This window comes from Cinclus cinclus, chromosome 7 (assembly GCF_963662255.1).
Source record: "Cinclus cinclus chromosome 7, bCinCin1.1, whole genome shotgun sequence".
Lineage (NCBI taxonomy): Eukaryota > Metazoa > Chordata > Aves > Passeriformes > Cinclidae > Cinclus > Cinclus cinclus.
The window spans coordinates 13,757,953-13,770,829 of NC_085052.1; the positions used below are offsets into that span (position 1 = coordinate 13,757,953).

At 55.6% G+C, this 12,877-nt stretch overlaps 1 protein-coding gene across 1 annotated transcript in view; it reads right to left on the reverse strand.

The window, feature by feature from the left end:
- The window catches only part of SLIT1 (slit guidance ligand 1), a 59,381-nt gene that overhangs the window by 13,322 nt on the left and 33,182 nt on the right, over positions 1–12,877 (reverse strand). Inside the window, exons 5-9 of the mRNA XM_062496003.1 lie at positions 2,099–2,170; positions 1,899–1,970; positions 1,425–1,496; positions 938–1,101; positions 395–542 (exon numbers count right to left, since the gene is read on the reverse strand). Of these exons, the coding sequence (XP_062351987.1) occupies positions 395–542; positions 938–1,101; positions 1,425–1,496; positions 1,899–1,970; positions 2,099–2,170 (528 nt within the window). The remainder of the gene's footprint in view (positions 1–394; positions 543–937; positions 1,102–1,424; positions 1,497–1,898; positions 1,971–2,098; positions 2,171–12,877) is intronic.

Consider the following 12,877-nt stretch of genomic DNA (forward strand, 5'->3'; position numbering starts at 1 on the left):
GTGGAAATATTCTTTCCAGAGACAACTTGCATCCTGTGGTTGGGGCTCTCTCCATCAGGAAGAGGTGCCATGGGTGGAGGAACCATAGTGGCTTGAGTGGAGGAAGCACCTCTCCTCCCCAGCACCTCGGGTTTGGGGGTGCCTGCTGCCTCCCACATGCTTTGTGCACCATCCCAGCAGGGGCTTTGCACCATAATTGGATTTCTCTAAGGAGATTATTTCTCTATTTACATTTTTAATACAGCTAAATCCAGGGCTAAATCTGGGCAGTGTGAGAGAAGGGCAAGGAAGGCCTGCTGCCCTACAGAGTGGCTGAGCTGCGAGGCTTGCTCCAGTGTTCCCAGTGCCTTGAGCCACCCGGAACCCGGTGGTGATGGTGTGGGGCCATACTCACATCTCTGTCATGGTCTCGGGCAGGTTGGCAGGAATGGCTGTCAGCCCTTTGCCCCGACAGTCCACAATGCCATTGCTGCAAGTGCACATGGCTGGGCAGGAGCCGGAGGACAAGCTGCAGAGCTGGGCATGTGCTGAGTCCGTTTGTCCTGCCAGGGAAGCAGCCAGCATTGGAATTGCAAAGAACTGAGCCAGGCCAGTATGTGGCAGTACCCTGAAGTAGGGACCCTGATGACAGCTCAGCACACAGGGACATTTCATGGCACCTTTGAGCGGGTGCATAAGCTCTTGGTGAACCCCAACCCCCTGCAAAAGCTCCAAAGGTACCGACTGACGTACTGTCACACTGACAGGGTGGCATTGTCCCCATATTGTCCCCACACCAAGGACTGTGCTGACCTGAGATGAACCCACAGCATGGGTTCTGAGGCTCTGAGCTGGGATACATGTCAGGGAGTGGAGATGGGCTGCATTAGTGGCACAAGCCTTGTCCTCTTGGCCCATGTCCCTGCCCTGGCACCCACCACGTCCCCTGCCCTCTCACCGGAGCAGCTGAACTCATTCTTTTGGATCTCAGCCACGTTGAGGCCGCGAAGCTGGGCAGGAGCAGCACACTGGGTGAAGAGCCCGATGGTAGGGCGCTGGCGCAGCCACTGTGAGAGCCAGGCCAGGTGGCAATCACAGAAAAGATGGTTGGAATGCAGGCGGCTGCAGGTGGATGGATGGAGCAGTCAGCAGCCACAGGACAGCTCCTGCCCACCCCACTGCCCTCTGAATGTTCCACCCTGGCTCATCGCAAAGGCTGGAGGCATTCAGAGGGAGATACAGAGGGACCTAAGAGCATCTGTGACAGTTGCCAAGGCTACCTTGCTTGGCAGTACTTGGGGATGCTTTGCAGGGATGCCCCCTCCACTCCCTCGCCACAGTGCTGTCCCAGCACTACTGAGCCACCAGCACCAGCAGCGCAGCTGGAGACATCCCACTCTAGCCTAGGAGGTCACTCCCACCACCACCACCGCCACGGCACTCACAACGTCCGCAGCTTGGGCATGTGGTTGAAGCTGGACACAGGAATTGAAGTGATATTGTTGTTATTCAGGGTCCTGCAGGAAAACAAAGAAGGGCAGGTCAGGGCAGACAGGCTGTAAATAGGAGCATGAGATGGTCTAGGTGGCACTAACCCCTGGGAGCAACCTAGCACAGGGTGAATGGATGGAGAACTACAGGCTGGGAACAGCCCAAACCCTCAGCAGGACTTGCTGTCCTTTCCAGGCTTCTCCTCTCCACAGCCAGTGGCACCCAGGTGGCCCCTGGGGCACGATCAAGCCCTGGAGCACAGCTCTGCAGCAGTTGTACCAGAACCCTGGTCAGCCCGCTTGAGCCCAGGGAGAAATGGCATGCTGGGGATGTCCCTGCAGCACGTCAGTGAGTGAGGACACTCAAGGACACCCTCACACTGCATAGGGTTGCAGACTAGAGGCTCCAGCCTATCCCCAGTCACTTACAGGACCTCCAGCCCCCGTAGGGCACGGAAAGCCCCATCCTCAATGCAGCTGATCTGGTTCTTGTCCAGTTGTCTGCAGGAGAAAGGGAAAAAAGGGGAGAATTGTTGGGACAGCCCAGGCAGAAAGCAATCAGTGCTCATGATCACTTCCGCTGCCTGCTGACCCCAAACTCCCTCATGCCCAACAGTGCCAGGACTCACAGGTTCTTGAGGTCGGTGGCCCCACGAAATGCTTTCCTGGGGATGGCCTGGATGAAGTTCTCACTCAGGTCCCTGCAGAAGAAAGAGGCAAGAAGGAAAATGGGCAGTGCCTGCACATCGTAATGTCCCATGGGAGCAGGGCATCCACAGGCAGGGGCACGCCCCAGCACTCAGTGATCCCTCAGGGACTCCAACAAGCTGTAATTTGGCTTCAGGTCCTTGGCTGACCACTGCTTTGCTGGCTGTCCTGAGGCAAGTCCAGGTCTATCTATGGTGGCTCAAAGTGACTGGGGCTCCCTGGGCACTGCAGTCCCTGGCTGTGAAAAGCAGAGCTGACTGGCACTGGGAAAACCCTCCATACTTAAATACTCTCTGACTGCTGTAATTATAGGTCCCTGCTGATTAACTGGCAATTACACTTAGCAGCTCCAGGAGGCATTCCCATGGAACCTGACCTCCACTTCAGAGGGCACAAATAATCGGGTCATTATTTACTTCATCACTGCAGGGTACTGTCTGTGTAATCACCTGCTCTGCATTGCCAAGGCATGCCAAGCCAGCAAGGGCTCTGTGTTGCAGGGCTGACAGCAGGTCAGATCTCTCACCATGGGCTGGCTTTTAAAGACCATGAAGACACAAATCTCACTGCAAGTAGGGTCTGGGTGAACTGGCTCAGCTGCGGGAAGACCTGCTTGTTTTATTTATTCTCCATGGCTCCCAAACAGCCATTCTCTCTCCCAACCTAATAGTCAGCAGCTCCTCCAAACTTGGCTGGCAACTGCATTGCCTGCTCACATTCTGGGGTGCCAGCAGAGTCTTGCTCCAGCCACCCCTGGGGCAGGAGGTCAAGTTCCCATCTCCTTCCTGGCAGAGGGAAACTGAGGCACAACACAGCATTTTCCCTATGCAAGTCCATGGGTGAGTGAGGAGGAGGATCAGGGCATCCTGCACAGATTAATTATTCCCAGAATTGCACAGGTTACACAGACACCCCCATCCCAGCCTAAAGAGATAGTTTAGGTTGTCCATAGATGTCAGCATTTCACACATAGTGCTCACCAGCTGTGCTTCAACATAACAAAGCCTATTTGCTATTGATACCCTACAGCTGGACTGGGTCACGAGGTAGGTACAGCATCCACATTCATCTCCATGTCCTTATTTCCTCCAAAAAGAGGGTTCAACAAATGGACTTGCAACAAGCTGCTTGCAAAACACCTGGAGGACTCCAAACTGGGACGTGACCCCAGCTGAAAGCTTCACTGATACAACGAGAAAATGTTCCCAGAGGGAAGCACCAGCATTACTTGCACGGATGCATGAGGAAAAGGAAATCAAAAGGACAGTGGGCTTGCCTAACCCTCCAGTGGGATGCCCAACCACCAAGGAGATGCTATACAGTCCCAGTGTGACACACCAGCCCCTGCCCAGTTCGTGCATCAGTCTGGGTCATTTCTGGGAAACCAAACCCGGCTGGCAAAGCATCATGGCTGGGACAGTGAAAAGGAGATGTCGCCCCAGGAACTGCCCAGGTTTCTGGGGAAGGAGAAGCCAGCTCCTCTGCGAGCAGCCGGCGCAGTTTCGCAGCAACCCACGTGGCGGCACTGCCAGGCTGCCCTGCCTGCTTGTGCTGCCTGCGCTGCTGCCCTGATGCAGTTTCCTGCTCTGTCTGTCTGCACTGCCTGCCCCGACTGTGCCAGCTGCTCCCACAACTCCGGCCTGACCGCCCTCGAGGGACCAGGGTCCCCTCACTCTCTACAAACAAAAAGGACCAGACACCTGCAGCAGCCTCCAGTTCTCCAGCACTCCTTCAAATACAAATATCTTCTCCTCATACTATGTTGGAGATGTGATGAGCCTGGGGACCCCCAGGCATTGCACTGGCCTTTCAGAAAAATACAGGATTGCACTAATTCCTCTTTTCTCTTTTAGCTCTCAGAAGGAACCCCTTAGAAAATTATTTGGAAAAGATAGCAACTTTTTTACATGGACAGACAGTGATAGGGGGAACAGTTTTAAACTAAAATAGCAGAGTTTTAAATTAGATGTAAAGAAGAAATTCTTTACTGTGTGGATAGAGAGCCACTGGGACAGGTGACTCTCTAAGAGAACTTGTGGATACCCTATCCCTGTAAGTGTTCAAGGCTAGGTTGGATGGGACACTGAGCAACCTTATCTAGTGGGTGCCATCCCTGCCCATGGCCAGGGATTTGAGCTAGATGATCTTCAATGTCTCTTCCAACCCAAACCATACTATGATTCTATGAACCCTCCAGGGGCAGTTCACCACTCTTCCTAACAAAGCATTTAACGCACCACATTCCTTCTTGGCAGCTGCCTGTCCTCCAACAAGAAACCCATTGCAGAGCTGAGCACCCCACTCCAGTGCTCTGCACCCCTCTCCCAGCTCTGACACTGCCTGCCCAGGCAGGTCCTGTCTGCAGTTTGTTTGGTTCCCCCATGGAAATCTTGCTCCCATTTCTCTGGCTTGGAGCACATGGGAGTCCCAGTGCACCCAGGGAGTAAACCCAAGCGTCTGTCTCCAAGCTGCTCATTTACAGCTTGCGAGGGAAATGCTGCTAGAAGGTTTCAGCTGACTTTGCGAGGCTTCTCCCCTTCACAGCTTTTTGTGACAGTCACCAATGAAGTGCTGCCGTTGGGGGTACCAAAGCCAAGAGGGACAGACGCTGGATGCGAGGGTTTCAGCAAGGCCCCGGCCTTGGCTGAGATTGCATTGCACGGTTACACAGCTGACAACACCAGGACAAACACATGCTTTGCCTGTGGAGTCCTCGGGCCCCGGCGTTGGAACAAGGCATGGCCCCTTCCCTCCTGGTGTTTCATAGCTCCCAGCTATGTTTGCTTTACACTTTGGCGCAGAAGAAACAGCAGATGGCACGGCTTCTCCTCGCTCCGCCGTGCCGCTCGCAGAGCCCGCATCGCTGCCACCTCACACCCCACCAAATATAAGAGTGTCACTGCCATAGTGTGTGGAGTGCCAGCTGCAGTGGTGACCATGAACACTGGCAGGTCTGACAGCCCTGCTGGAGAACAGCTGATGGACGGGCACAGAGAAGGGGGACTTGTCAGTCACCCTCACTTGCCTTTTCTGGTATCACTTCCAGGTGTTGTCCTAAAGCTCCAAGTTTAAGAGTTCCTGGCTATTGAATCCAGGTGTTTACCAAACAGCCAGCCCATTCACAGCGCCACTGTCCTCCTATCCCTGTGCCATGGCGCCAGAGGACCATGCAGCTGGAGTTTGTCCGTGGACAGCACAAGGTACAGAGGGCTCTGGTAACCCCAGGGGGGGAAAAGAGGGAAGTATAACAAGGGGTGAGGAGGCGACGGAGGGAATGTCTGCTGCCACCCTCACCTCCCGCATGGATTTCTGACTCAGCAGATGCCTGTACAACAGCAGCAGCCAGCTCCGACCCACAGCTGTGTGATGACAAAAAGGCAGGCTCCCACTTTTCTTCCAAGTCCCCAAAAAGCCTCGTGGCCAGACTACATCCACACGAGTCCTCCCTGGCTGGGCAGTGAGAAGGATGGTGGTGGTCAGGGATTGGGATTTCAGGAGCTTCCCCGCTCAGATCTTACGCGCGGCTCCTCCGCCCCATTGTGTGTTCGATGGCGCGGTATCTGCGGCGAGTCTGGAGGTGCCCCGGCGCTGCTTCTCCCGGCAGCCACAGCCCCATCCCACTGCCTCCGGTTCCCAGGGAGCCTCGGCGAGCAGCCAGGCGTGGGCTCCTGGGGGCTGGCAGGGGCTCGGCGCTGGGAGCCAACCCCCCAGCGCGACGCCCTGCCCGGCGCTTAGCGGGGCGCCCGAGCAAAACTGTTCGACATGGCTTCCCAGTGGGGAGCCCACTCAGGCGAACAAACCCCGGCAGCCTTAATCTCCCCGGCAAGAGCCCGCCGGGCCGGAGGGCGGGCGAGAGGGAGGGGGCCGCAGCGGGGCTGCGGCGGCCGGGCAAGGAGGCCGGAGCTATTTTACCACGCTCTCATTCTTTTGGCTAATCCTGACTTCACACTTTAACCTGATTGAGCCTTGTTTGGCGAGGAGGCTCCTATCGCGCCGTGTGAGGGGATTAGGGCCGGACGCAGCAGGGAGGTAATTGCTTCCCGGCGGCGCTGGCCCCGCGTCCCCCGAGCCCCCCGCTGCCAAGAGCGCCGGGGCGGCCTGGCAGCCCTCCGGCAAGGCGCTGCCCTCGCCAGGCAGCCCGGCTTGGCAGCGGCCGCGGGGCTGGCTCCGGTGCTGGAGCACAGGTCCGTCTTGCCCGGTGTCAGCAGCCGCACGGGCGCTTTGTCCGGGCCAAAGCTGCCGCCCGTGTCACGTCCCAGGCATGCCGGCGAGGGTGCGGAGCCGCGCTGTGCCAGGTGAGTGACTTTCCACCCTGGCAGTGCCCGCATGCCCGAGACCAGTGCCGGCTTCCAGGAAGGTGAAGTGCAGGAGACTGCCCCTCTCTTTACCTTATTTCCTTCCCACTATCCACGCTGGAAACTAATTTTGGGGGGCTTCAGGCTCCCCCAACCCACAGCTCCCACAATGAAAATGCAGGACTTTGCATGTCCCTGGCTCACAGGCACTGCTGCAGCAGTTCTGCTCCACCGGTGCTGACACCAGTCACTGCAGGCACCAGCTCATCCACCGAGCCTCGAGCACACAAGGCAACCAAAGCCACCAGCCCTGCAACCAGCTGTATTTCATGCTGGTACAAATGCTCTCCGGATCCCAGCCTCACCTTAGTGGTGCTGTGCCAGAGGCAGCTGTGCCAGAACACAAGCAGCATTTCCCCAGCAAGGACTGTGGCACCAGCAGCTATTAAAAAAAGCAACCCGGTGTCTCTCAGATCACCCCGCACATGCTGTCTGTCCCAGCACAGCCTATCCAGGGCAGAGGGATGAGCAGAGACAGGGCTGACAGCTGTTCACACCACCACCTTCACTGCCTGACAGGTGACGAGGGCTGAGCTGATGGGACAGTAAGACTCCTGCATTACAAAATAATCAATAAACTAATCAGCTCTTGCATGAGTAGCAACAGCCCAAAGTCCCCCAGGGGTTCTTCAATTCCTGCTGCCACTTCAGGGCAGGAGCTGCTGCACCCATTGCTTGTGCCAGCGTCAGTACCTGCAGCCCTGTGCTGGGGGAAATGTCACCCACATGTCCACAATCCCACATGGGGTGACACAACCCACTCGAGGTGATGCACAGAAGTTCCCAGTGCTGCAAAGACCCAGTGCCCAAGGAGGGGTGTCCCTAAGGGAGCTGCTTGCTGGAGATGGAAAGCAGCCACCCCACCTCTGCATCAGCAGGATGCCAAGGCAAAAACCCACAGTTTTGTCCACTGTGTCACCTGCCCCAGTGCCAGTGTGAGCAGGGCTCCACAGCCCTGCCTCAAGTTCAGGCTCTTCTGGCGTGTCCCCAGTATTATGTCACACTGTTTGATTTTTAATGGGTTCCATTGGCCCGGCTGCTGGTACCACTCCATCCTGGCCAAGGGAGATGAGACAGGCCTCCCACTGCCCCCAGCACATCTCACTCCAATGTCCCTAAGGTCACAGCCTGTGTGCTGCCTGCTACTGCCTGTTGCTTCCTGTCACCCACTGCAACCCCAGCCCTGGGGCTGATGGCCTTTGCACAGGACAAAGTGGGATGGCAGAGCCTGATGCATGGTTACAAACAAGCCAACGTGTAGCATGGTGAGCTCGGTGTGAGCCCCTGCCACACAGGAAAAACGTGGGGTTCCTGAAGAGGTGCTTTGGCAGGGGCCGGAAGGGGAAATGGGAGGGAATGGGACAGGGCTCAAAGCAGCATAGTGTGGGGAAAAGGAACATTATTTACTTCTTTTCACAATACTAGAACAAGGGATGACCAACACAATCACAAAGGCAAGCTTAAAATCACAGCTAAGAGTGAATCCTCCAAATTAGAAATCCATGGGTCTCTCAGCCACAGCCAGCTCAAAAGGAAAATTAATAGAAGCAAAGTACACAGACGCACCTGCCAAGCCTTGCTGGGCAAGAACACCTGTAGGTGGATGCTTGGGAGCTGACTCCAGCTGTCAGGAGATCAGCTGGGCACACCTCTGGCAGTACCACATCACCCAGTGCAGTCTGCATGGACAATGGTTCCACCACTGCTCTGCTGGTAGGAACTGCCACGCACCAGGAGTCACCTCTGTCAGCCTGTTTCAGTGGCAGGCAGAGATGCACAGCCCCTCTGCTCCCCAGAGCAGTATGGGGGACATCAGCCTGGGGTCAGCCCGATGCTGGAATGCCCAGCCAGGGCAGGACACCAGGGCCCCTGCTCCAATCTCTGCCTGTCACTCTTGTCACTGCCCCTCCTGGAAGGGGGGGACAGTGAGCTGGAAGTGGGGGAGGGAGGCACTGCTCCTACAGGGGTTCAAGGGGGAACAGCTGGCTGCTGTCAAGAGCATCCCAGGCTGGGCGGCGTGGCACAGCCCTCCCCGCTGGCAGCCAGAGTGAGTGCTTCACCAGGCAGCCCCAGCCGCCAACAATTATGTGCTGAGTAAATCGATGGGATATAATTGGACTATTAAGATCTCATTATCCTCCCAGCTCTGGTTGCCACAGCCCGCAGCGAGCTAGGGGAGACTGCAACCTGCAGCCACAGAAACTGCCTCCCAACCCACACAGCCTCGATGGGTACTGAGAAAGGGTGCATGGAGCAGGGACAGCACAGACAGAGGGGACAAGGATGCTGGCAGCAACCAAATTCAGCACAGGAGACATCTCTGTGGCACAGCAAAGCACTGTGCAAAGGCAGAGCCGTGTCCCTACAGGGGTCCTAGAGATTAAGACATCCAGCCATCCTTCCAGTCACCACACCAACCCGAAAGCCACCACCGACCTCTCCTGCTCTGTGCAGGGCTCATTGCTCCTCAGTGAGATGGGGAGTTTGGTCTCTTTATGCCCTTACATGCATATCTCTACCCCATTCCTGCTGGAAAGCAGGGCTTGTATCCCCACCCGCAAGATACAGGGTTCCCATGCTGTGAATCACACAGGCTGCCTGGCTCTGAATGGCCCTTTCCCTGTGTAAGGGCTATGTATCCACATCATCACCTGCTCACACACCACCCATGGTGGCTGATACGATTCCAGGCCATGGGACAGTCCTCCCGAAGGGACCAGCATCCTCAGCATCTATTGGCACCAGGTCATATCCACTGTTGTTCAAGTGAAAATAAAAAGTCACTTCCCTTAGGAGAGCTGACCGCAGTCCCACCTGAAGTTTCACGTTACACATCTTTTCTTCTCATTTTCTCAGCTCCAGTGAAAGCAATGAATCAGAGCTTCTCCTTGCCAAACCTTATATATAAGGACAAAAACAATCCTTTGCTGCAGCAAGGCAAAACACAGCTTGACACCACGATGTGCTGAGTGTCTCAGACCACAGATTTCAGTGACACAAGCCCTATCAACAAATTCTGCCTCTCCACTATGTCCACACAGTAAAGTGTAAAAGTGAACAGAGCAGGGAGCAGTGCTTCATGCATACTACCCTGCCTTCCCAAAGTGCCATGCTGGCCTCATGCTCTGGCCCTGGTTCCTTCCCTCCCAGGAGATGCAGATGCTTCCAAAAACATTAAAGCTGTAGAGGTTTGTTGCTTGGACAGACGAGCAGAGCATGTGTAAAAGACAACATATGCTCATGGCAACACTAAGTGATAGGAGTCCAAGCCCCAGCGTGGTGATGGTGTTGATTTAGCAAAACAATTCAGGGCACGCATAAATCTCAGTGGCTTCAAAGAGACACTTGCTCACCCATGCCATTACCCGAGCACCAGCAACTCACTCTCGCTGCCATCACCCAAGGGTGCCACGGTGTCAGTGTGGGCTGAGGGGACGCCCCGGGGATGCTGAGGCATGTGGGGCCATGCACCATGGCTAACACCATGCCTGGTGTTTGGACACTGGGGATCTTGCTGAGCAGCTCTGCCAGGGCAGCGCCTGTGCAGTGGCTCCGGTTCAGCTCCAGCAAGGATCGGCTCCTGCGTGGGCTGTGCTGCAATGCCAGAGCTGCGGGACTCGGCCTCCGTGGGAAGGGGGATGCTATGGGAACACGGGGAGCTGGCCAAGGAAAAGAGGGAGGGTGGGAGGGAGGGGGAATAAAGCATCTGCTACACACCCTGGAGCCTCTTCAGAGATTGAAACAAGTTAAAAGCAGCAGCTTTAATGGCAACACAAGTGAAATAACAAGCTGCAAACCCTGCGTGCCTGTCACCGCCCCCTCCCTACAGGGTCCCTTTGTTCCTGCAACCTCGTTATCGGCGGGAACGGGAGCCAACACGAGGCTAAGGCATTGCCATCAGCTCCCCCACTTCCCAAAGTGCCTTGAGAGAGCCACAGCACCTTCTGTATCCAGTGCCCTTTGGTCTGGCAGAGTCCGGGGTGAGCAGGGGAGTGTCCTGCAACCCACCTGCGGGAGCAGCCAGCCTGTCACTTTGTGCAAAAGGACCGCTCTGTGGCTGACACATCTACCATGGTTCCCCCGGTTCCCCCGTCTACTGGGTGAGGGTTCGTGCCTTCCAGCACTGTATCTGGCTGGACACAGTGTTAAAACGGCACCTGCCTGGCTCACAGCCTTTGTGTCCCACTGCTACTGGGAGCCAAGGCACCCAGCCATCGGTCCCATTGCTGCACAGCATCCTGCTTTTCTGCATCCCTGCCTCTCACCACCTCCAAGTCCCTTAGCCCTGATGTTCAGCAAATCTTTTCTCCTCTCTTTTCATGTTTTTGCTTCTGTCTTAGCCTCTAGTAGTGGAAAATCCCTGCATGACCCCTCCACCAAAGCATGTTTTTCCAGCTCTCACACTACCCTCCAGCCTGTGTACTTATCTGCTTCATATCTGTATACCCTGGCTCATTTCAAGCATGCTCCCAGCACACTGCAAATAAAAGGCACAGAGATGTCCCTTTCCCCCCAGGGCTGCATGTCAGGCCCCACAACCCTGCAGAGGGAAACTGCTGCCAGAGTATAGTACCTCAGCACTCACAGACTCACATGTTCCAGGACGTCCAGCAAATCAGAGTAGCCCAGCAGCTTCCGAGCTTGGGCCAGAATGAGCTGGGGGTGCTGGCAGAGATTTGCTAGACCATATGTGGTTCTACCTCCAGCATACAGCAGTGTGCCACAGCAAGACTGTCCCATGTAGCTCTGTGACATTAGGACAAGGTCAATACCCCCTCACTCCATCACGACCCCATACATGACTGTGCCATGTCCTAAGAAGTGCCAGGCTCCAGCTGCCTGTCATGAAGCCTTACATCCTCCAGCATGCAGTATGTGCTCCCTGCCAGGCAGCTCACACCCGAGAAGGTACCCCAAACTCCACGCTGCAACACTCATCCAAGGTGTAAATGAAAAAGCAAATAGCTCTTCTGTGCCAGCCCAGAGCCCTGTGGGGAGTTGGCTACAGCTCTGGTTAGCAGGCTCATCCCCTGGGTTTGCAGCACTGCAAAGCCCAGAGCTAATTGACTCCCAGGCTCTGAGGCTTTAATTGCTAATAAGTGTGAAGCCAGCCCTGCCAGCCCTCCTGGATTCCTCCGAGGTGTGAATGAGACTGAGCCAAGCTGAGAATTGCGTCCCGGCTGTCCCAGATCTGTCCCAGATCTTGGTGAGCCAAGAATTGATGCTGAAGATCTGTGATGCTGCTTCTCAGCTTTAGAGGTCCTGGTACTGCAACTGGCCCCAGCTTTAAGAAGAGTTAAAGCAAACTCCTTGTGGACTGGAGGATGTTCGGAAACTGAGGCTGACCCTTGCAAAGACAGCTGGAGAACTTGACAAGATGCCCTGGCATGAACTAAGCATCCTTCACACTCCTCATGTTTGGCCCTAGCACTCAGACAGGTAAAACTCTTACATCTCATAGCCTGGGGCTTCCTGAAAGCACTTGGGAGAGGCTGGCAGTGGGATGAGAAGTGGGAGATGCACTGCAGGGTGAAAGGCAGCCAGGGTGGAGCCAGTGGGACATCTCAAATCGTGCCCAACACTGGTAAAAGAGAGGTGATTTCACACAGGGCTAGGAGGAAACAGCCAGGATAGGAGAAGGAAAGGCAGGTGGGAAACAACAGAGTGAACGTGGGGCTGCAAGAAAACCCAAGCATAGGAATCAAACACAGGGAAACACACACTTACAGGGAAAACCCAACAGTCAGATAAAGAGACTCCACCTCGTGTGATACATCAAAGCCAAGATAAGAACTGCTGGAAGGCAGGCAGCAAAGCCCTGCCACAAGGCTGGCCCAAGCTGGGGCTGCCCTTGCCCCAGTAACAATAGCTCCCAAGAGGGAATTAGGGAGAGCAGCAGCCAGTCATGGCCACGCCACAGGGTACTGGGAGCTGCATCCCAGCCCACAAGGCTTCCCTCCACAGAACTGCTCTTTGAAGAGCCCCTGGCACAAAACCACATCACAGGTCTGGGGAAGCCTCTGCCTGCAGGTAGTGAGTACAGCTGCAGCTCCCACCCCATGGACCTGCCTGTGCTATGGATCCACAGCCCCTCCTTGTTTTGGGGAGGTAGAAATGAGTTGCTGGAGGCATATCTGGGTGCTCCTCCCTCTCCCCAATCCACACATGCAGGGAGCCTTGGAGGAGTAAGTATGAAGCCAAACAGCAGCACCCAACCACAAAGCACAGACTGGAAAGTTCTGGCCCCGAGTCTATGGGCACCTAGTGGTCTCACACAGATCTTCAATCTCTGTATTAAAGTTCAAGTGATGGAGCAGCCCCACACCCCTTTTCAAAACTGCCTTG